Source organism: Salvelinus alpinus, chromosome 35 (assembly GCF_045679555.1).
Source record: "Salvelinus alpinus chromosome 35, SLU_Salpinus.1, whole genome shotgun sequence".
Taxonomy (NCBI): Eukaryota; Metazoa; Chordata; class Actinopteri; order Salmoniformes; family Salmonidae; genus Salvelinus; species Salvelinus alpinus.
The window spans coordinates 16040464-16061625 of record NC_092120.1 but is presented as its reverse complement, the minus strand read 5'-3'; the positions used below and the strand labels follow the sequence as shown (position 1 = coordinate 16061625).

Below are 21162 nucleotides of genomic sequence, written 5' to 3'. Positions count from 1 at the left end.
TACAATGCTATTTCAGAGTAAACAAATTGACAACAGACTTTCAGCACGCTTATAGGGAAGGACACTCAACAAGTACAGCACTTACACAAATGACTGATGATTGGCTGAGAGAAATTGATGATAAAATTATTGTGGGGGCTGTCTTGTTAGACTTCAGTGCAGCTTTTGACATTATCGTCTGCTGCTGGAAAAACGTATGTGTTATGGCTTTACACCCCCTACTATAATGTGGATAAATAGTTACTTGTCTAACAGAACACAGAAGGTGTTCTTTAATGGAAGCCTTTCAAACATAATCCAGGGAGAATCAGGAATTCACCAGGGTAGCTGTTTAGGCCCCTTACTTTTTTTCTATCTTTACTAACGACATGCCACTGGCTTTGAGTTAAGCCAGTGTGTCTATGTATGCGGATGACTCAACGCTATACACGTCAGCTACTACAGCAACTGAAATGACTGCAACACTTAACAAAGAGCTGCAGTTAGTTTCGGAATGGGTAGTAAGGAAAATGTTAGTCCTAAATATTTCCAAAACTAAAAGCATTTTATTTGGGACAAATCATTCACTAAACTCTAAACCTCAACTACATCTCATAAATAATAATGTGGAAATTGAGCAAGTGACTAAACTGCTTGGAGTAAACCTGTATTGTAAACTGTCATGGTCAAAACATATTGATACAACAGTAGCTAAGGCTGCTCTGCCTTCTTAACAACACTATCAACAAGGCAGGTCTTACAGGCCCTAGTTTTGTCGCACCTAGACTAATGTTCAGTAGTGTGGTCAGGTGCCACAAAGAGGGATTTAGGAAAATTGTAATTGGCTCAGAACAGGGCAGCATGGCTGGCCCTCAATCGTACACAGAGAGCTAACATTAAAATACTTGGAAACAGCTTGGACACCCACGCATACCCCACAAGACATGCCACCAGAGGTCTCTTCACAGTCCCCAAGTCTAGAACAGACTATGGTAGGCGTACAGTACTAAACTCAGCAAAAAAAGAAACAGACCTTTTTCAGGACCCTGTCTTTCAAAGATAATTCGTAAAAATCCAAATAACTTCACAGATCTTCATTGTAAAGGGTTAAACACTGTTTCCCATGCTTGTTCAATGAACCATAAACAATTAATGAACATGCACCTGTGGAACGGTCGTTAAGACACTAACAGCTTACAGACGGTAGGCAATTAAGGTCACAGTTATGAAAACCTAGGACACTAAAGAGGCCTTTCTACTGACTCTGAAAAATACCAAAAGAAAGATGCCCAGGGTCCCTGCTCATCTGCGTGAATGTGCCTTAGGCATGCTGCAAGGAGACATGAGGACTGCAGATGTGGCCAGGGCAATAAATTGCCATGTCCGTACTGTGAGACGCCTAAGATAGCGCTACAGGGAGACAGGACGGACAGCTGATTGTCCTCGTAGTGGCAGACCACGTGTAACAACACCAGGACAGGATCGGTACATCTGAACATCACACCTGCAGGACAGGTACAGGATGGCAACAACAACTGCCCGAGTTACACCAGGAACGCACAATCCCTCCATCAGTGCTCAGACTGTCCGCAATAGGCTGAGAGAGGCTGGACTGAGGGCTTGTAGGCCTGTTGTAAGGCAGGTCCTCACTAGACCTCACCGGCAACAACGACGCCTATGGGCACAAACCCACAGTCGCTGGTGGGTTGGCACAAACCCACCAACCCACCATCGTGTATGACCTGTGAGGTAATATTAATTGTATCTCAGAGCCATGTGCATTGCTATTTATAGCCTAATGTTAGCTAGCTAGCTAGCTAACATTGAATCTAGTTGGTTAGCTACCTGCAGGTTGATGCAGCATAGTAACATTATGAGTTGGGATTATGGTTCATTTTGTAGCTAGCTAGCTAGCTGCATGTCTAAACAAAATATTCCACTATGCAAGGTACCATATCACTGTACAGTTTACACCTTCTGTATTCTGTGCATGTGACCAATAAACTTTGATTTGATTTGATATAGTGTGTGTTTACTAGCAACGGTAACGTGAAGAACAACATGACCTACATTAAAGTCAAATTAGGAAATAACGTTAGGCCAACGAGACAGTGTCCAAGCTCAAAAATTCTCTGGTAGAATGCCCTGCTTTTATTTTGTTACACTCACAACCGTAAACTATTAAATTCTGTAATTTGCTTGCCGTTAACTTGCAAATAATGAGCGTGTTGTGAGTATATTTTCCTGTAACTTAACATTAGCTTGCTAGCTAACAAGCTAGAAACGAACCAAAGTATTGTTAAGAAAGTTGCTTTAAGTTGCCTGGTTAGTAAATACATTTTTAAACTGATGGGTTTATTGGTGTTAAAATACACCAGTTATGCTATTTTGGACCACCAGGCTGCTGATGTCATGTATGTGAATCCTTAAAGAGATGGGTGGGGCTAAGGCTTAAGAGGGTGTGAACAATGCTGAATGGGCGCTGACAAAGAACTTTCCAGTACGTGTACAAAAACATTCAAGGGCTATTTTCAACTTTCAAAGCAGCATTACTTTCCCATTCAATCAATCAATTGTATTTATAAATCCCTTTTTACATCATCCGATGTCACAAAGTGCTATACAGAAACTGTAGTGTATGATATACCATTGTGCTTGCTCTGAGTTTCTACTTTTATCCTATGTACAAAAACAAAATTTTAAATGTTGCTACTTTTAAGACCGAATCGAGCTGGTCGGTCACAAACGGATCACAATATTGTCTTTTCAACTTTGGGTAGAAAACCAATAGCTTTTGCTCATGACGAGATGAAATGGGTGTGGTGGCAGCAGCAGGAACAGCAGCATCAAGTGGGAAAAACTTGGTTCCTCACAATCATTTATGGTAAAGAACACAAGCTATTTTCTCTGAACAGGGGAATAAAACCATCAACAGATTCACAAAGGTTGAAGAAGCAATACTCCAAGCGCAGCACTACTTGTCAGATATAGAGAACTGATACTGTATACTGGTTGTTGGGGTGGGATTGGTGTGGGGTGTGGGAGGTCTGTGGGTGACTGGTCTGTGGATGATTCCTCATGTCTTACTCTTTGTTAGAAATAATTATGGTCCAAATTGGATGTTAGGTGCTATATTTATTGAAAATTATATGAATCCTATAAATTAAAAGGGCCAATCAATTAGCTTAATTTCTCAGAGATCAAATTATATTCCTTCCATTTGGTGCCTAATGAACACGACCCAGGTGTAAAATACAGTTGCCCTAGATGCTGATTTATGGTCAGTTTGGGGGTTTTGCCAGGTGTGGATTGGAGGAGGTGGAAGCTGATCCTAGATCTGTGTTGGAGTACCTGTATGTCCGTGAGCAACAGATACTGAAGCTAGGAACTGAGGCTTGACAACAATGTTACATCACTACTTCACAAAGCCTCAACAGAAATAAATAGGTATTTATTTTTAAACGTTGGCCACACCAAACTCGACAGGGGTAACAGTGTGTGCGTCACTATGCAGTAAGAACAATATGGGGCTGTTATGTGGTGTTGACAAAACTCCCTAGTGCCCTGACAAGCAAATTAGTCTGTCTCACACTTCAGCAGCCCTCGTTTTCCTCTGGCGACGTGACGGCAAAAGTCTTTACTGAGTCAAAGAGGCCGGCAGGCTAGAATATATTGGCTTTATTCGCGTAAGGGAATGGATGCAGAGGTGTTATTAGAAGGACAGCGTCGAGAGGGAACATTGAGGGAACGTTGCCCCACTGTGTGTCTCCACAAAGCCAGCTGTCTGTCTGGCAGCCTCCAAGCTCCAACACCATTAAGCTTTTCTCCTATTTTCCCCATTAAAGAAGCCAGGTTGTGGAACACGACATAATACATCATCTGTCTACTAACAAGGAAATCCACAGCTTAAATTGCTGCTCAGTTATCATAATAAAAAAATGAAAAAAGCCAGCCAGTCAGTGGACCACTGGCCTCCCCACACACACACACACACACACACACACACACACACACACACACACACACACACACACACACACACACACACACACACACACACACACACACACACACACACACACACACACACACACACACACACACACAGTGTTGTCGAGCAACCCCCCAGCCCCCCCATACACACATGTGCCTGCACCCGAGTAACAACTGACGCAAGACACTCTAAACGGTAGCGATAATTCCTGTCAGAGATTAGCGCGGCGGTTCCAATTGAAGATTATACTGGGGGATTATTAGCTGCGGCTACTGAGCTGGAGATGATTATCTGCAGCTGCTGCAGTGGCGGTACAGCCTGCCGCCCACCACCCTGTAGCGAGTAGTGGCAGCAGTGGCGAGACGCGTTGGGGGTTTACAGCAATGTTATTCACTCATAACATTAGCCTAATACATTTGGCTCCCCTGTGACATCTCCGTTGACGCTGGCTGAGCACCCACTCTGCCCCTGGGGAAGAAGGGAAGGCAAGGGAAGGGAAATAAGCCAGAGATCCAAATCACTGAGACACAACCAGGGCTGCAGAAGACATTTAAAGAGACTGGCCTAATATATTAAATACGGCTTCTAGAAAGGAGGGAGGGAGGGAGGGAGGGAGAGAGAGAGAGAGAGAAATACAAAAATTAACAGAGAAAGAGAACGAGTGGTCAAAATCTAAATAAAGAGAAAGGGAAGTCCGGTCGGGGTATTTCATGTGCATTTTGTGACTAGTTTAATTCTCAGCAGCTGTATGATGTAATATGTCAGAGCACAGCATCCTCCTTACCCCTCCCTTCATTCCCTGCTTCCCTCTGACTTATCGCTGACCGTTCCTCCACAGCGAGATCATATCAGGGAATCAGTCCTCCAGTGAATTTTCATAGCTCTCACAATGGCCTGTAAAACACTGCAGCTCCATCAGACTCTTACACAGACACTACTGGAAGAAGACCTAGGGCTGCCTCAGATTTTTTTAAACCTCAGATTTAAAAAAATGTATCTTTATTTAACTAGGCAAGTCAGATTAGAACAAAGTCTTAGTTACAATGACGGCCTACCAAAAGGCAAAAGGCCTTCTAAACAGTTCGCTATTCCCTATTTAATGCATTATTTTGACCAGGACCCAAGAGGACTCCCCTCAGGCTCTGATTAAAAGTAGTGCACTATATAAAATATGGGGTGCTTATATTTGTCCTGTTTCACACATGTACAAGTATGACATGGAAATGTGTTTTCTGCTCATCCCACTCCCCCTAAGAGTGGGGTCATGGCCAGGGTTTAGCCATTATTGACAGTGACCCTGGAGCAATTAGGGTTAAGTGCCTTGCTCAAGGGCAGATTGACAGATTATTTCACCTAGTTGGCTGGGGATTCTAACAAGCACTCTTTTAGTTACTGGACCAATGATCTAACCGCTAGGCTACCTGCCACCATACAGCAACTGGAAGGTTGGATGTTTAATCCCCTACTCTTGAGCAAGGCATTGCTCCAGGGTTGCTGTCAATAATGGACGTCCCTTTCTCTTTATTTCAATTTCGACCACTCGTTCTCTTTGTCTTTTTTTGTCTCTCCGTTTCTCTCTTTCTCTGTTAATTTTTGTCTTCCTCTTTCTCGCCTTCTCTCTCTTTTCTCATTTCCTTTCTCTCTCTTCTGCTTTCTCTATCTTACCCTCTCCCTCTCTCTCTCTCTCTCCTTTCTAGAAGCTATAATATATTAGGCCAGTCTCTTTAAATATGTCTTCTGCAGCCCTGGTTGTGTCTCAGGGATTTGGATCTCTGGCTTCTTTCCCTTCCCTTGATTTCCCTTCTTCCCCGGGGGCAGAGTTGGGTGCTCAGCCAGCGTCAACGGAGATGTGTGGGGGTGCCATTTCAGACGCAGGCCTGGACTCCCACCACCAACCAAACACTTAGATTAGACCTGCGGGGAAAAGAGGAAGCCAGACGGATGGTTGAAAGGAAAGAGGTCAAAGTTTAGATCTGCCCTGCAGTGAAACTGTAGTCCATTTCCCTATAGGACGTTGACACTATGAGCACTGAGCAGTCAGACTCAGTCAGAGCCTTTGAGATATATTGCAGTAGAGTGTTTCTGTAGCAGAGGTGGTCTGGTTCTTTCTAGCTCTATCAGCGGTAGTCGGGCATCTGGCAGGCATTGTTTGTTTGACTGAGACCATAGTGAATGGAGTCTGATGCGATGGAGTGGGTGGGCCAGAGAGCATCGATGTGGCGTGCTGTTTGGCGATTAAGTGAGGAGTGTGTGAGTGAGGTTATTTGTCTGTGTTAATGTATGTGAGTGTGTGTGTGCATCTTATCTAATGGATGAGATGTCCAATGATAAGAGCTTGAAGTCTCAGATTTAATGGGGGTTTAGGTGATGTCTGTGAAAGAGTGTGAATGGGAGATGGAGATGGTATCAGTGAGAGATAAAGTGGGCAGGAGCAGTACTAGGTGCAGTGTGTACACGTCTGGGTTGTATTCATTAGGCATCCATTGGAAGGAAATAGACTGACACAGGGAGGGACTACCTGTTGTTTGCTGTTGCAAAACGTTTTAAAACTATTTCTGTTGCCAGCACTTATGAATAAGGGCCCTGGTGACCAGGGGAAAGATGACACCACGGTGCCACCATGCCAGGTGCAGAGGATTGTCTTCAAGTTGTGTCTCTACACCTACGTAGGGGTCCCACTGTAATCTATCCACCAATGCAGTGTCTGAATAGAGTGACAGGTGCATGGTGGATTGTCTTGAAGGTGTGTGTCCCGACTCCCTACACCCAGGCGGGATACCCCTCTACCACTTTGTCTCCCACCCACTACAGTGTCTGAATAGAGGGACAGATGGTTCGCAGATTCTCACTGTTTCTCTAGGCTTCTCTTTCCCCTCCCTCTCTCCTCCCCACCACCACTCCCCCAGCAGCCCATGGCTTCGCTGCAGTGACTCCCACAGAATAACAATGCCGCCCTATCTCACACTGCAAACTGAAGGGGTGTGTGTGAGGGAACGAGGGTGGGGGAGTATAGTGATGACAAGGAAGAACTGCTGTACGTCTGCAGACAAGCACAGCAAGTGGCTGTAATGTACATTAAGGGTGTGTGTGTGTGTGTGTGTTATCAGGGCATAGAGAGGAAATTGAGCAGGACTTCCAGCTACTTCCAAGCTGTTGCACCCCCAGTAGGTCACTGTAACACATTGTAACATTGTGCTAAACCTATCTAGCGCCTAGCAGGGTAACTTCAACATGCTCAACACATTCTATGAGATGCATCAACATGAAATAAATCATTTAAAATCTTACCATCGATGGTGGCAGACATGGTAATAGGATAGGAATCATTTCACGAACAAATCTAAATGGATATGACTTAGCTTATTAGACGTTTTATCACGACCACCCTCGAAACCAATGTATAAATAGTGTTCTAATGACAAACATCATTATTAGCATTGTTGACATGGTGAAGGCGGTGACAGTGAGGATGGTGACAGATGCTGATGATTGTGGCTGGCATGCATTATTTGTGGATAATTATGTGTGATGTGATGTGTGTGTGTGGGTGTGTGTGTGTGGGTGTGTGGTGTGTATGAGAGGAAACTAGCAGCCACAGCTTGGGTGTGATGGAAATGGTAACAAGGGCAGGTGACAGTGGACATGGGACACTCTAGGGACTAGGACAGAGGGTAGGGGACTATGACAGAAAACAGGGGACAGGCAGGTGACAGAAACAAGGGACTGGGAACAGGGACTAGTTAGTATAGACTACGACAGCGGACAAAGAACACGACACAGAGACTGGGAAAGGGACGGGCAACTGGGAGAGGAGACATGAGGACTGGGTACTACGACAGGAGACAGGGACGGGCGTCTTACATTTGTTCTCCTTCCAGGTGACAGTGGGTTCAGGTCGTCCCACCGCCAGACAGAAGAGGTATACATTGCCCCCCTCGTTCACTGACACGTCTTGGGAGATGTTGACGATTCTGGCTGGCACTGCAAGACGAAAGAGTTGGGTTTTATTGACAGTCATGACTTGCCAAAAAAGAGGAACTAGACCTAAGCTGCCCTCCCCTCACTGTTTGCAAGGTATAAACAAGGTATACAACTGAAATGACAAGCATAAAAGTAAGGGGTTACCAAAATAACAATACTACCAATGACAAACACTGATTCTCTATTATAACAAGACAAAGCTATAGAATGTTCTTCACTTTGGTGTTGAATATAGGGATGGAAATCTTCACTCAAGGTCTAGAAGTTTCTCTCTTTGGTAGTTGCTTTGTTTTTTTCTTTTCACAGCATGACCACCATCAAATGCTGTTTTGCTCTAAATTGCCATTCCAGAGCAGGCACTATGCATATAGTTAGAAAGATAACTAGATGGTCCTTGAATTTAAATGGCCCATTATCGTTGCTCTTAATGAGCTTGGCCATGAGGCTGTTTTTCTGCGAAGCATCTAACTACAGGATGCCATTTTTAACTCTCTGGCCAGGCGAAAATTCTCTTGCGATAAAGCAAAGATTGGAGCCATCGCTACCCCACCATGGCCGTCACTGTTTGATGCAGTGACTCTGGGGTGTAATTATTTTGTGTGATATCGCGGTTAAGACTGAAATTGGAGGCGACTTGGAAACTAGGGAAACATGGTCATCTGTGTGCCCATTTGCCCTGCGGATAAATGCTTCTCCTTGGCGCTTGCACTGTGTGAACAGTCTGTTGGAGAGTGGCTGGCTTAGCCTTCTGGGTAATCCTGCCTGCACCCTGCCTATATACAGACACACACGCATGCAAGTACTGTATTCACACGCGCACAGACAGACAGACAGACAGACAGACAGACAGACAGACAGACAGACAGACAGACAGACACAGACACACACACACACACACACACACACACACACACACACACACACACACACACACACACACACACACACACACACACACACACACACACACACACACACACACACACACGACTGCTGAAACGTGCCCAGCTTGCTCTCTCTCTCTCCATCTCTGCAGCAGCATGGTGTGTGTGTGTTGACCAGTTGATATAATATTTTTCATTTTTATACCGCCGGTCTTGTATTACTGCGATATGCTAGTACACAAGGTACAATATACATAACAATTGACACATGCAGGGAGAAAAGGTCTGCAATCCATCAGCCGAGCAGCCGGGCGCCAATAAATCACGTCACTCAGGATCAGTCTAACTCTCACTCACTCCACCGTTGCCTTGACGATAGGCCCAGATCTGGTCCTGCACTGTCAATTATTCAGTCAGGCAGTTGGACAGCCTCCTGTATAGCCGCCCATATCGTCTTACCCACTTACCCCAGGATCTACCCACCCCTCTCAGTTCTGAGGTAAACTTGCATCAGTGCTAATGTATTGGGCTCGAGGCTCAGTTGCTAAGGCCTCGGTTGGCTGCTTTCTTTGCTCAGTCCAAGGCTCCATCCACTGCACAACACTAACAAAGGCCTTGGGCCACTTTACATTTTTTTTGTAAAGTAAAAGTAAAGTTGTGTTTACAATTGCTGGACTAAAACCTGGAGGTGAATAAATAATCCCGTAAATAAAGTGGTACGTGCCCATTACAGAACAAGTACAATATGTACTGTAAACACATTAAAATATAGCAATTAAAGGGCTAATACACCTAAATATTTGTTTACTTACCCTGTAAACAGTCAATGGACAAAGAGAAAGATAAAGCCATGCTTTTTTTGTTTTTCCCTGGCTTGTCCAGAAACCAAGTCCATATCCCCCAAATTAGCATGTTTTAAATATCCTTTGACAAATTCATTAATGTAGGCAACCAATGTCAGACACTTTGGGATGATTTGGGCTTGAGATTTAAAACATGCAAATATTTTATTCTACCCCATCTTTCCCCCCACCTAGATGTCCCCAGGGACTCACCTTGGACGATGAGGAAGACATGGGCTATGCGGGGCTTGTTGCTGGCCTGGAAGCTGCAGGTGTACAGCCCCTCGTCAGCCACCTCCACTCTCTCTATCTGGATGGAGAAGTCACTAGTGTTACTGTTGACCAGCGACACCCGTCTGTCCAGCGACCACTTGTCTGTCCCCGCAAACAGGATGTTTGAGCGGTTCAACCACGCCTTGTGGGTCACCTCCTCGTCGATTTTACACCTTTGAGATGGAGGGGGAGAAAACAGGGGATAAGACAAGACCCAGATAATTTATTAATAATCATTTATTTCACTTGAATAGCGCTTTTCATTACAGAAAATAATCTCAAAGCGCATAAAAATCAAAACAAAGAAACAACACATATAAATGTAGATGGTAGAGATGGATATTGAATGTCTCTATTTGGCTTGGGATGAAAGGCTGGGAGTTGAGGCAGTTTGGATTGGAAAGGCAGTGTAGCTTCAGCGGAGGGAGGGGGCATCAATAGAACAGACAGAGAGAAACAAAGACAGTCTGACAAACAGGCCCGGAGCGCTTTCTCAGTGCACCGCATCTGCTTTTCCTCCATAGGACCTGCTCCTCCGTAACTACTGGTCCTCCATTGCCTGGGTGATGCTACGGCTGCTGAAAAGTGCACGAAAAGCCACCACACCTTGGCAGTGGTTAAGAACAGTCCCTCTTCTGCCATATCTGGCCACAGCATCCAGTACTAGTTGTAATTCTTCCCGACAGATGAAGCAATAAAGCCGGGGCTGCATTATTTGAATCCAAACAGCCAGTTAGCTAGCTAGCTAACTATATGACAAAAATATTACTTTTCATCCCAATTCTGCAACTCTGAGACTCAAGACTACAAGATGTACAGTAAGTGATCAACCCCCACAGCAGTCAACCCCCCCCCCCCCCCAAAAAAAAAATGCAACAACAAAAAAGTACAAAAGTACAATATTTACAGAGCTCTCTGCCTAGGTGACCACACGGCGCCATGGCAACTACGGAACATACTGTACATATATTGAGGTGAGTTTGTATGTGCTCATGTATGAACAAAGATGCTAGCATAGACATTTTTGAGGAGGAGCAGAAGTGAACCCTGGAACTCCAAAGAACTTCCGATGCGTTTGAAAACAACAGCTGTTCCATCGCGGCTGTAAAAGGCTAGCTAGATAAACTAGCTAACTTAGTGTAGTTGTTTTCTCAAGGTCAAAATTACGACCGAGGACAAATCTATCTTTTAAAAATAAAGTTAACAGATTTCCCAAAAAAGCCTAGTGGTTAGAGCGTTGGACTAGTAACCAAAAGGTTGCAAGATCGAATCCCCGAGCTGTTGTTCTGCCCCTGAACAAGGCGGTTACTATTCCTAGGCAGTCATTGAAAATAAGAATTTGGTCTTAACTGAATTGCCTAGTTAAATAAAGGTAAAATAAACAATAAAAAATTGCCTTCGTGGAAAGTAAAATTAGCAGCAAGAGGTGGCGGCTCCAAGATGATGTGTAACACATGGGTAAGTTGTTTATTAAGTTATAGAAACAGAAGGCCTGATTTATTGACAACGTTTTGATCCGAAACGGATCTTGGTCAGGTCAAACAAACTGCGTTTCACATCCCAAAATATACACATTTCACCTCACGTGACCATTGCGGACATGACACATGGCGGGTGCAAAAACAAGTTGTGTATCTCTAATCATTTAATAACAATGAGATGGGCACATGTAGTAGTTCCAGAAAATAATATATATTTACAAAATGACCAAGTGGGTAACCTGGATGACAAGACAAATCAATGTCTTGTACATCAAAGAAATATGAATGTAAACTCTTGGTTCAGACCTCTAGGAGACATGGTACATACATGGTGAATCTAATACAATTCTCCTCTCAGTATCCCCCCCCCAGAAGTTTTAACATGTTCGATGCCAATGTGTCTCAAAGAGCTAATGTTGTGACGAGCCTCCATGAAATGCGAAAGGTTTCTCTGGTCAAGGGTCCTGATATTTTTCCTGTGTTCTGCTATCCTTGTTTTCAGAGCTCGTTTTGTTTTTCCTACATAGCATAGACAACAAATACACTTGATCAGGTATATCACATTTTTTGTATCTTAATGGCCTTGCCCGTAATAGGGTGATTGAACATCGTGCATTTGTTCGTAAAGTTACACTGGGTACATCCGCCACATCTAAAGTTACCGTCCGGCACATTGTCTAGAAAGGTATCAAGTGGCACTGGTGGAAGATCAGACCTCACCACCATGTGAGTGATGTTGGGGGCGCCTCTGAAGATGACCCACGGGGATTCTTTAACCTCTTTTCCAGTTGTGGATCAGTGCTCAAGATGTGCCAGGGTTTTTTAATGATGTGGTCAAACTGTTTACCAAGTGGGGAGTATTGAAGGAAGCATTGAACGCGTTGGTCAGGAGGGCGGGGAGGTTGGGGGTGAGGCTGTAATCCTGGGTCATATTTTTATAACGTTCCCTTGCGTCTTGCAGCCATTCCTCTAGGTAACCCCGCTGTCTGAAACGCTCATCCAGATAGTCGGCTTGCTTGTTATAGTCACTCTGTGTACTACAAATCCTGCGTATGCGACTGTATTGGCTAACGGGGAGGCTCTTTTTTTAGGGGTGTAGGGTGGAAGCTGTCTCCTCATAACAGGGAATTCCTGTCTGTCGGCTTCTTGTATACATCCGTGCTAAAACCATCCCCTCCCTCTTAATCAAAATGTAAAGAAAACGTATTTCATTCGCATCAAAGGTGAGGGGGAATTTCAAAGGTTCACTGCTTGTATTGATAAAGGAGTGGAATTGATGAAGCTGTGCTCTGTAATAGAATGAATACGTCATTAATGAAGCGTTTGAAGGCCCAAATCCCTGTAATTTGCATGAAGAGAAGACGGAGAAAAAGAGGACAGAGGTCGGGCTGCATTCTGAGGATTCTTAGGCGATTGAATAAACCCCCATTGCCTTCCGTTCTCCTAGCTAACATGCAATCATTGGAAAATAAAATCGACGACCTACGACGAAGATTAAACTACCAACGGGACATTAAAAACTGTAATAGCTTATGCTTCACCGAGTCGTGGATGAACGATGACATTATCAACATGATTGTATTAATGTCCCGTTGGTAGTTTAATCTTCCTCGTAGGTCATCGATTTTATTTTCCAATGATTGCATGTTAGCTATGCAGGATAGGACAGCGGCGTCTGGTAAGACAAGAGGGGGCGGACTATGTTAATTTGTAAACAACGGAAGTCTCAAGGTTTTGCTTGCCTGAGGTAGAGTATCTCATGATAAACGGTAGACCACACTATCTAACTAGAGAATTTTCATCTGTATTTTTAATAGCTGTCTACATACCACCATAGACCGATGCTGGCACTAAGACCGCATTCAATGAGCTGTATATGGCCATAAGCAAACAGGAAAATGCTCATCCAGAGGCGGTGCTCCTAGTGGCCGGGGACTTTAATGCAGGGAAACTTAAATCTGTTTTACCAAATTTCTATCAGCATGTTAAATATGCAACCAAAGGGAAAAAAACCTCTAGACCACCTTTACTCAACACACAGAGACACGTACAAAGCTCTCCCTCACCCTCCATTAGGAAAATCTGACCATAATTCTATCTTCCTGATTCCTGTTTACAAATCAAATTAAAGCAGGAAGAACCAGTGGCTCGGTTAATAAAAAAGTGGTCAGATGAAACAGATGCTAAGCTACAGGACTGTTTTGCTAGCACAGACTGGAATATGTTCCGGGATTCCTCCGATGGCATTGAGGAGTACACCACATCAGTCATTGGCTTCATCAATAAGTGTATCGATGACATCGTCCCCACAGTGACAGTACGTACATACCCCAACCAGAAGCCATGGATTTACAGGTTACATCCGCACTGAGCTAAAGGCTAGAGCTGCCGCTTTCAAGGAGAGGGACTCTAACCCGGAAGCTTATAAGAAATCCCGCTATGCCCTCCGACGAATCATCAAACAGGCAAAGCATCAATACAGGACTAAGATCGAATCATACTACACCAACTCTAATGCTCGTCGGATGTGGCAGGGCTTGTAAACCATTACAAACTACAAAGGTAAGCCCAGCTGAGAGCTGCCCAGTGACACAAGCCTATCAGAAAAGCTAAACTATTTCTATGCTCGCTTCGAGGCAAATAACACTGAAACATGCATGAGAGCACCAGCTGTTCCGGAAGACTGTGTGATCATGTTCTGCACAGCCGATGTGAGTAAGACCTTTAAACAGGTCAACATTCACAAGGCTGCAGGGCCAGACGGATTACCAGAATGTGTACTGCGAGCATGCGCTGACCAACTGGCAAGTGTCTTCACTGACATTTTCAATCTCTCCCTGTCCGAGTATGTAATACCAACATATTTTAAGCAGAACACCATAGTCCCTGTGCCCAAGAACACTAAGCTAACCTGACTAAATGTCTACTGACCCATAGCACTCACGTATGCAGCCATGAAGTGCTTTGAAAGGCTGACATCAACACCATTATCCCAGAAACCTTAGACCCACTCCAATTTGCATACAGATCTACAGATGACGCTATCTCTATTGCACTCCACACTGCCCTTTCCCACCTGGACAAAAGCGATTGTGCAGGCTACTTTGTGCATCATTTCACTATTGTACTACATAATTGATAAATCGTATACCTCCACTACACTAATTTGATACGCATCAGTGGGGATTAAGAAGTGAATATACTGAAAAGAAAGTGGGTATAAGGCGTATACTTGCATATAGCCTCCACTACACCACTGGCCCTCTGTGTTTTACAAAAAGTGTACTCTCCTACATGAGTGCGCTGGTATTACTGTTGCTGCCTTTTCAGCATCATTACCCTGTCACACACTGAAGGCCTAGGTCCAATAGGTTCGCCACTGTGAAAACATGTCGATAATACAGTGCATTCAGAAAGTATTCAGGCCCCTTCCCTTTTTTCACATTTTGTTACGTTACAACCTTATTCTCAAATGAATTTAAAAAAAATCCTCCTCAATCTACACACAATACCCCATAATGACAAAGTGAAAGCAGTTTTTTTTGAATTTTTGCACATTTATTCAAAATTCCAAAAAACATAAATACCTTATTTACATAAGTATTCAGACCTTTTGCTATGAGACTCGAAATTGAGCTCAGGTGCATCTTGTTTCCATAGATCATCATTGAGATGTTTCTACAACTTGATTGGAGTCTACCTGTGGTAAATTCCATTAATTGGACATGATTTGGAAAGGCACACACCAGTCTGTATAAGGTGCCACTGTCGACAGTGCATGTCAGAGCAAAAACCAAGCCATGAAGTTGAAGGAATTGTCCGTAGAGCTCCGAGACAGGATTGTGTCGAGGCACAGATCTGGGGAAGGGTACCAAAACATTTCTGCAGCATTCAAGATCCCCAAGAACACAGTGGCCTCCATCATTCTTAAATGGAAAAAGTTTCGAACCTAGAGCTGACCGCCTGACCAAACTGAGCAATAAGGGGAGAAGGGCCTTGGTCAGGGAGGTGGCCAAGAACCTGGTTGTCACTCTGACAGAGCTCCAGAGTTGCGCTGTGGAGATGGCAGAACCTTCCAGAAGGACAACCATCTCTGCACCATCTCTACCAATCAGGTATTTGTGGTAGAGTGGCCAGATGGAAGCCACTCCTCACACAAAGGCACATGACAGCCCGCTTGGAGTTTGCCAAAAGGCACCTAAAGGATTCTCAGACCATGAGAAACAAGATTCTCTGGTCTGATGAAACCAAGATTGAACTCTTTGGCCTGAATGCAAAGTGTCACGTCTGGAGGAAACCTGGCACCATCCCTACGGTGAAGCATGGTGGTGGCAGCATCATGCTATGGGGATGTTTTTCAGCAGCAGGGACTGGGAGTCAAGAACGAGGGAAAGATGAATAGAGCAAAGTACAGAGAGATCTTTGATGAAAACCTGCTCCAGAGCGCTCAGACTGACATCCGACAATCCGACAATGAGACAAGATCGAGACACTCAAAATGTGGTCTCAAGACTGTCTCGAGTACTACAACACTGACTCAAAAGTTAGCTTGATCTGCAAGCTCTTTTTTTATGTGAACCGTTTTTTAATCCGTTTTTGCTATTGGGACTGGGCATCAAATTCCGGTGCCCTTTATTGCAGAGTTGGGTCACTGAGGTGGTCGGTTATCAATTCACTAACACTTATCATGTGGTTTGTGCCGGCTGAAATATGGTGAGTCGGATGATAAACTTTGAAATTAGAAACAAGCATGGTAACAAGCATTCATTGTTACACCAGGTACAGTGTAACTTTGAATTATTACAATTATTTAGAATACATGTTACAGTGTAATTACATATGTAATTACACTGTAATAAGGACCCCTTACGAAGTGTTACCGTCTTTTTCATTAGACAATTAATGAGGCTAACCATGTTGATGGATACCAGATTTGACTTTTACAGCTACTGTACATGCGTCATGAAATGGATTAGTGCAAGCCCTACCCTTGTAATGAAGGTAGGCCTTAAAGTTGCAATATGCAGAAATGGCTTGTTTTCTGGTTGCTAAGATTCTAGTAGTTCGCCTAATTTCAGTTTATAAGACAAAACAAGCAGTGTAGAGAATCATTGTACCATCTAAACTGCTGTGAAATATATTTTAAATAGCCCAAAATATTGTATTTTCAGCTTTTTGAAGTTAGTGTACAAAACCAAAAGCAAAAGGTGCAAAAACGACTAAACATAAGAACAGCAAGCATAGAAATAGCGCACATATACCAGATATACCGCTTCTTAGACTGGCTTTCAAAGACAATGACAGATCTATAACTCTAATTTCTATGTGAATTTGGTCAGGTCGCAAATATCACTATCGTGAGTGAGTGCAGAAAGGAATATTTTAAGGTCAATTTTGAATTCATTTCAAATGACATTTTGATCATCCTGTTGCAATTAGTATATGCAATTCAATAATATCACCATAAAGAGTCAGCACTAGCATTCGTAAACAAACCACTAGCCAGGTCTCGTAATGTAAGGTTGTTACCTAGCACAAGGTAGCGGTTCATAACAAATAGAGTATGTTTCTTAATTGAAACTACGAGGGCAATACACCTGGGTAAAATATAGTTGTGTTTTGGAGGAAGCAGATGAAGAGCTAGGAGAGACATTGGTGAGGGGGAGTGAGGGGCTGATAGTGGTAGTTACTACTGCTACCTAACTTTTGATGTAAACAATGTGGCGGACCATTCTTTATACACACAGGAAACCCAGCAGCGTTGCAGTTCTTTACACACTCAAATCGGTACGCCTGGCACCTACTACCATACCCCGTTCAAAGGCATTTCAATATTTTCTGTTGCCCATTCACCCTCTGAATGGCACACATAAACAAACCATGTCTCAATTGTCCCAAGGCATAAAAATCCTTATTTGACCTGTCTCCTCCCCTTCATCTACACTGATTGAAGCAGATAGGATCATAGCTTTCACCTGGATTCACCTGGTCAGTCTGTCATGGAAAGAGCAGAGGTGCCTAATGTTTTGTACACTCAGTCTATACGTATGTATGAATATAAATATTATTTTGAGTTTGGAATGTAATTTTCACAGTTTCTGAACTAGAAATGTTTTGTGACATTATGACTACAGTACTGTCCTTCACCACTAGATGTCCTTAGAAGCTTCAGCTGGGGACCAGGCCAGGAGAGGATAAGCCTGAGTGCTTATGTTTAATTGATGTGGCCAGGGTAAAAAAAATAATCTCTGTGAGGTAGATCACACGGCCTCCAGTGAATAGGCCTCATCTATGCCAGTGATATTACCTTTAATCGCTCATGCAATGAATAGATGAGCCTGTAAGTATGAAAGGGCATCGTATATCAACTACAGGAGCCTGTGGCGGTCTATGGTTCTAGGGCTAGGCAATATGAGATGACAGCGATGGTGACCAGATTTGGAATGACACCTGACAGCGGGTTAAAGAGTTCAAATGTTGATAGACAGTAGGCTTTTATGAAGGCCTCAAAGTCCAGGATATTGACAAAATGGCAGTTTTGCTGAGGGACATTTTTCAACCTAGTTGGGGTATACCTCATGGGGTTTTTATGACATTGAATTGGCAATTAAGTCAGCATGATGACAGGTGAAAAAAAAAACAATTTCAACATGTAATTAGTAGGTGCAGGTGTAGGATCAAAGAGTTACCTCAGAATGATGCTCTCGCCTTCCAGCACTGTAATGTTGTCGGGCAGGTGGCCGAATTCGGCTCCGTGCACACTTGGTCCTGCCAAGGAAAATGAGAGAAGAGAGGGAGGAGGGTGAGCATAATGCCGTTATAACAACAACAGACGGTCCATTCACATTCTCAATCCCCAAATCCCCTGGTTGGCATCTCAGCCGCCGCGGTGCTGAGTACCTCATTGATCCAGGTCAGGCTGGATGTGTTTAGTGGTTTACTTAGTTATTTGTCATAAATATACAAACAAAGGTGTTGTAGCGTACGCACTGACCCCCTGTATTATTTGAATAATGATTCGTTCCCCCCCCCCCCCCCACCCCATGTGTGTGTGTCTCATTGAACAGTGTTGATAATGAGCCAGGGGAAGAGGAGGATTCACGCAGGGACGTCAGAGCGTGAAATGAAGGGACACAAACGGCAACAGGAGGGATGCGTACAGTGAGGCTCACCCTGCCTTCAAATAGACACGCACACGCACCAAGAAGTCACACAGACGCATGCAAACACACACTACCACAGGAATGAAACTAAATGGAAAACTGGGGTTGATATGTGTTGGGCATCGTCTGTCTATGAAAATGCCCTTTTTGTTACAATTCTAACCAGAACCATGGTTAATACACATTCACAAATACTGACTAACTTTATAGAAAATGAACACGGGTCTCATAATCAATCACTCAAGCACAAGCCCACGTGCTAGTGAGTAGCCAGCTAATCTTTATACTTCAAGTTTAGCCAACTTGGATCTCTTTGCTAGATGACAAGGTGGAAGAGTGGAATGGTTATGAACACCCCCTTCTGTCTGTCTCCAACTATTTGGACAGCATGCTAGCCCGTCCACTTTGTTCAGGTGTTGAAATCGAGTGGCCTACCTTATTTCTCAGAATGGGAACGAGTTTCCAATTCCTTATATAATAGTGTTTGATGATTTTAGCACAATTATAAAACACAGACTAGACAGCTAGTGTAACAGTCTTTGGCTACAATGTTACTAGTGGGACATAGTACCGCAATGCCACGTGTGACAAACTGAGCATTCATTTTCCAGAATCAATGTTCATTGATACTCCTGTTTTAGTAGTGCCTTCTCTACCTAAAAAGGGCATCAATAGAATAGTTAATTTCCCCTCTATTACAGTAAAATAATGACTCAATGTGTTTTGGTGTCCATATGACCGATTCTGTTAGACCAACCCTCAAATGCAAATACAGAGTTGAAATAATAGTGTGTGATTGGTGCCTGCAATTCGGGGCATTCCTGCATGTGGAACGCCTCGAGCATCCCGTTGGTTCCTGCAATCGAGCACGCCATCTTCATGCTTGTGTGACACTTTTGATATTCTGGATTTCCCCTGATTGTCTATGTGATTAAAATGTGGGTCAAGAGTGGTCTACCGATGTCTAAGCTAGCTAGCTACCAGTGTCGCCCCCACCTCCCGCCTGTTGTGTACAGTGTCCTTCGCTCCCAATTGCCGAAGACCTGCCCTCGCCGTCGTTAACAGAACTGTGGGAAAGCAGTGCCTGGCAGGTGGAGGCGAAGGACACTGTCTACCGGTGTCCTAGCTATCGTTAGCTAGCTAGCTACCTATCCAGCCTGCTGTGTACCGGAGTCCTAGCAAAACAATGTACCAATAGAAGTATAAAGAGGTGTTCCTGCAGATGCAGGAATTAGACTTGGGCGGTATACCGTATATACTGCATACACAGGTATTTATTTGGAAATAGCCACAGGATCGTTTTTCAATACCGTCAATAACGGTATTGACGGTATTTGAATATTTGTAACTACTTTTTAAGTAAACCTGCAGTCCTGCAGTCAACTTGTGCAATACTTTAGAAGAAAAAACAGATTGCGTTCTTCATTTCACCTGTCACATTATTTTACATTATGAAGCGTACCATAGTTCCCCAGAAGAGAAGGGAGCAGGTGTGTCCAGCTGTGTATTGACAGGGGTCGCGTTTTATATTGAAAGTCAACCGTGTTTTTTTGCTTCAATAGAGTGATCAGGGACTTGCAACTACAGTTTTCTTTCACAGAAAATACATAAGTGCAACACCTTAAGCAGAAAATAGCCTCATTTTCATTAGATGACAACAGAAGTGCAACGCTATATGTCTGGCAGCCACACAAGTAGGCTAAAATACATGTATTTTTTGCAAAAACTGCATAGCAGTCATACGTGTATCATAGAAAGAATGTAGCCAGCTACATTTCCTCATGTTTTTGTTCAAGTTAATCTTGCATTTTACTGGAGAAAAGTAGGCTAGCTACACCTATAAAAGTACCAGAGAAAAGTAGCTACACGTCAGTCAGAACACTGTCTGTGTAACGATAGTCACACAGAGGCGAGAAGGATCGGACCAATACGCAGAGTGGTTAGTTTCCATAGTGATTTAATATAACAAAACAATATGCGATACAAAATAACAAAATAACTACCATGACAGTCCCGTGTGGCGAAACACTGACACAAGAACAAACACCCACAAAACACACGTGAAACCCCGGCTGCCTAAGTATGATTCTCAATCAGGGACAACGATTGACAGCTGCCTCTGATTGAGAATCATACCAGGCCGAACACACAAAATCCCAACATAAAAATCACACATCGACAACCCACCCAACTCACGCCCTGACCATACTAAATAAACACAAAAACAAGGGAAAACAGGTCAGGAACGTGACAGTCTGCTGATAGAATGCCCGTTCGTGAATTCTCATCCAAGTGGAGAAAGGCAACTGAAGCACAAAATGAGTTCTGATGCCCAGAAGAAACTCCAATGAGAAGCATTTTAGATCTGCGTTTACAAAACGCAGCAAGATATTTCTGATGCATTTCATATTTTTTTGCTGTATGAAAAACAAAGAATTCTGCATTAACACGATCCCTACGTTTAACTTGCTAGTTATCTAAGTAAGTGGCTGAATTAATAAGGTGACACGGCATCATATTGTGTTGGCTTTCTGCTGTGTTCGAGAAGTCAAAGCCCTTTGGGTG

General features: G+C 43.6%; 1 protein-coding gene across 1 annotated transcript in view; it reads right to left on the bottom strand.

The window, feature by feature from the left end:
• The window catches only part of LOC139564020 (igLON family member 5-like), a 153689-nt gene that overhangs the window by 10960 nt on the left and 121567 nt on the right, over positions 1-21162 (bottom strand). The window contains exons 2-4 of the mRNA XM_071383173.1: positions 18124-18202; positions 9894-10126; positions 7835-7954 (exon numbers count right to left, since the gene is read on the bottom strand). Coding sequence (XP_071239274.1) covers positions 7835-7954; positions 9894-10126; positions 18124-18202 — 432 coding nt within the window. The remainder of the gene's footprint in view (positions 1-7834; positions 7955-9893; positions 10127-18123; positions 18203-21162) is intronic.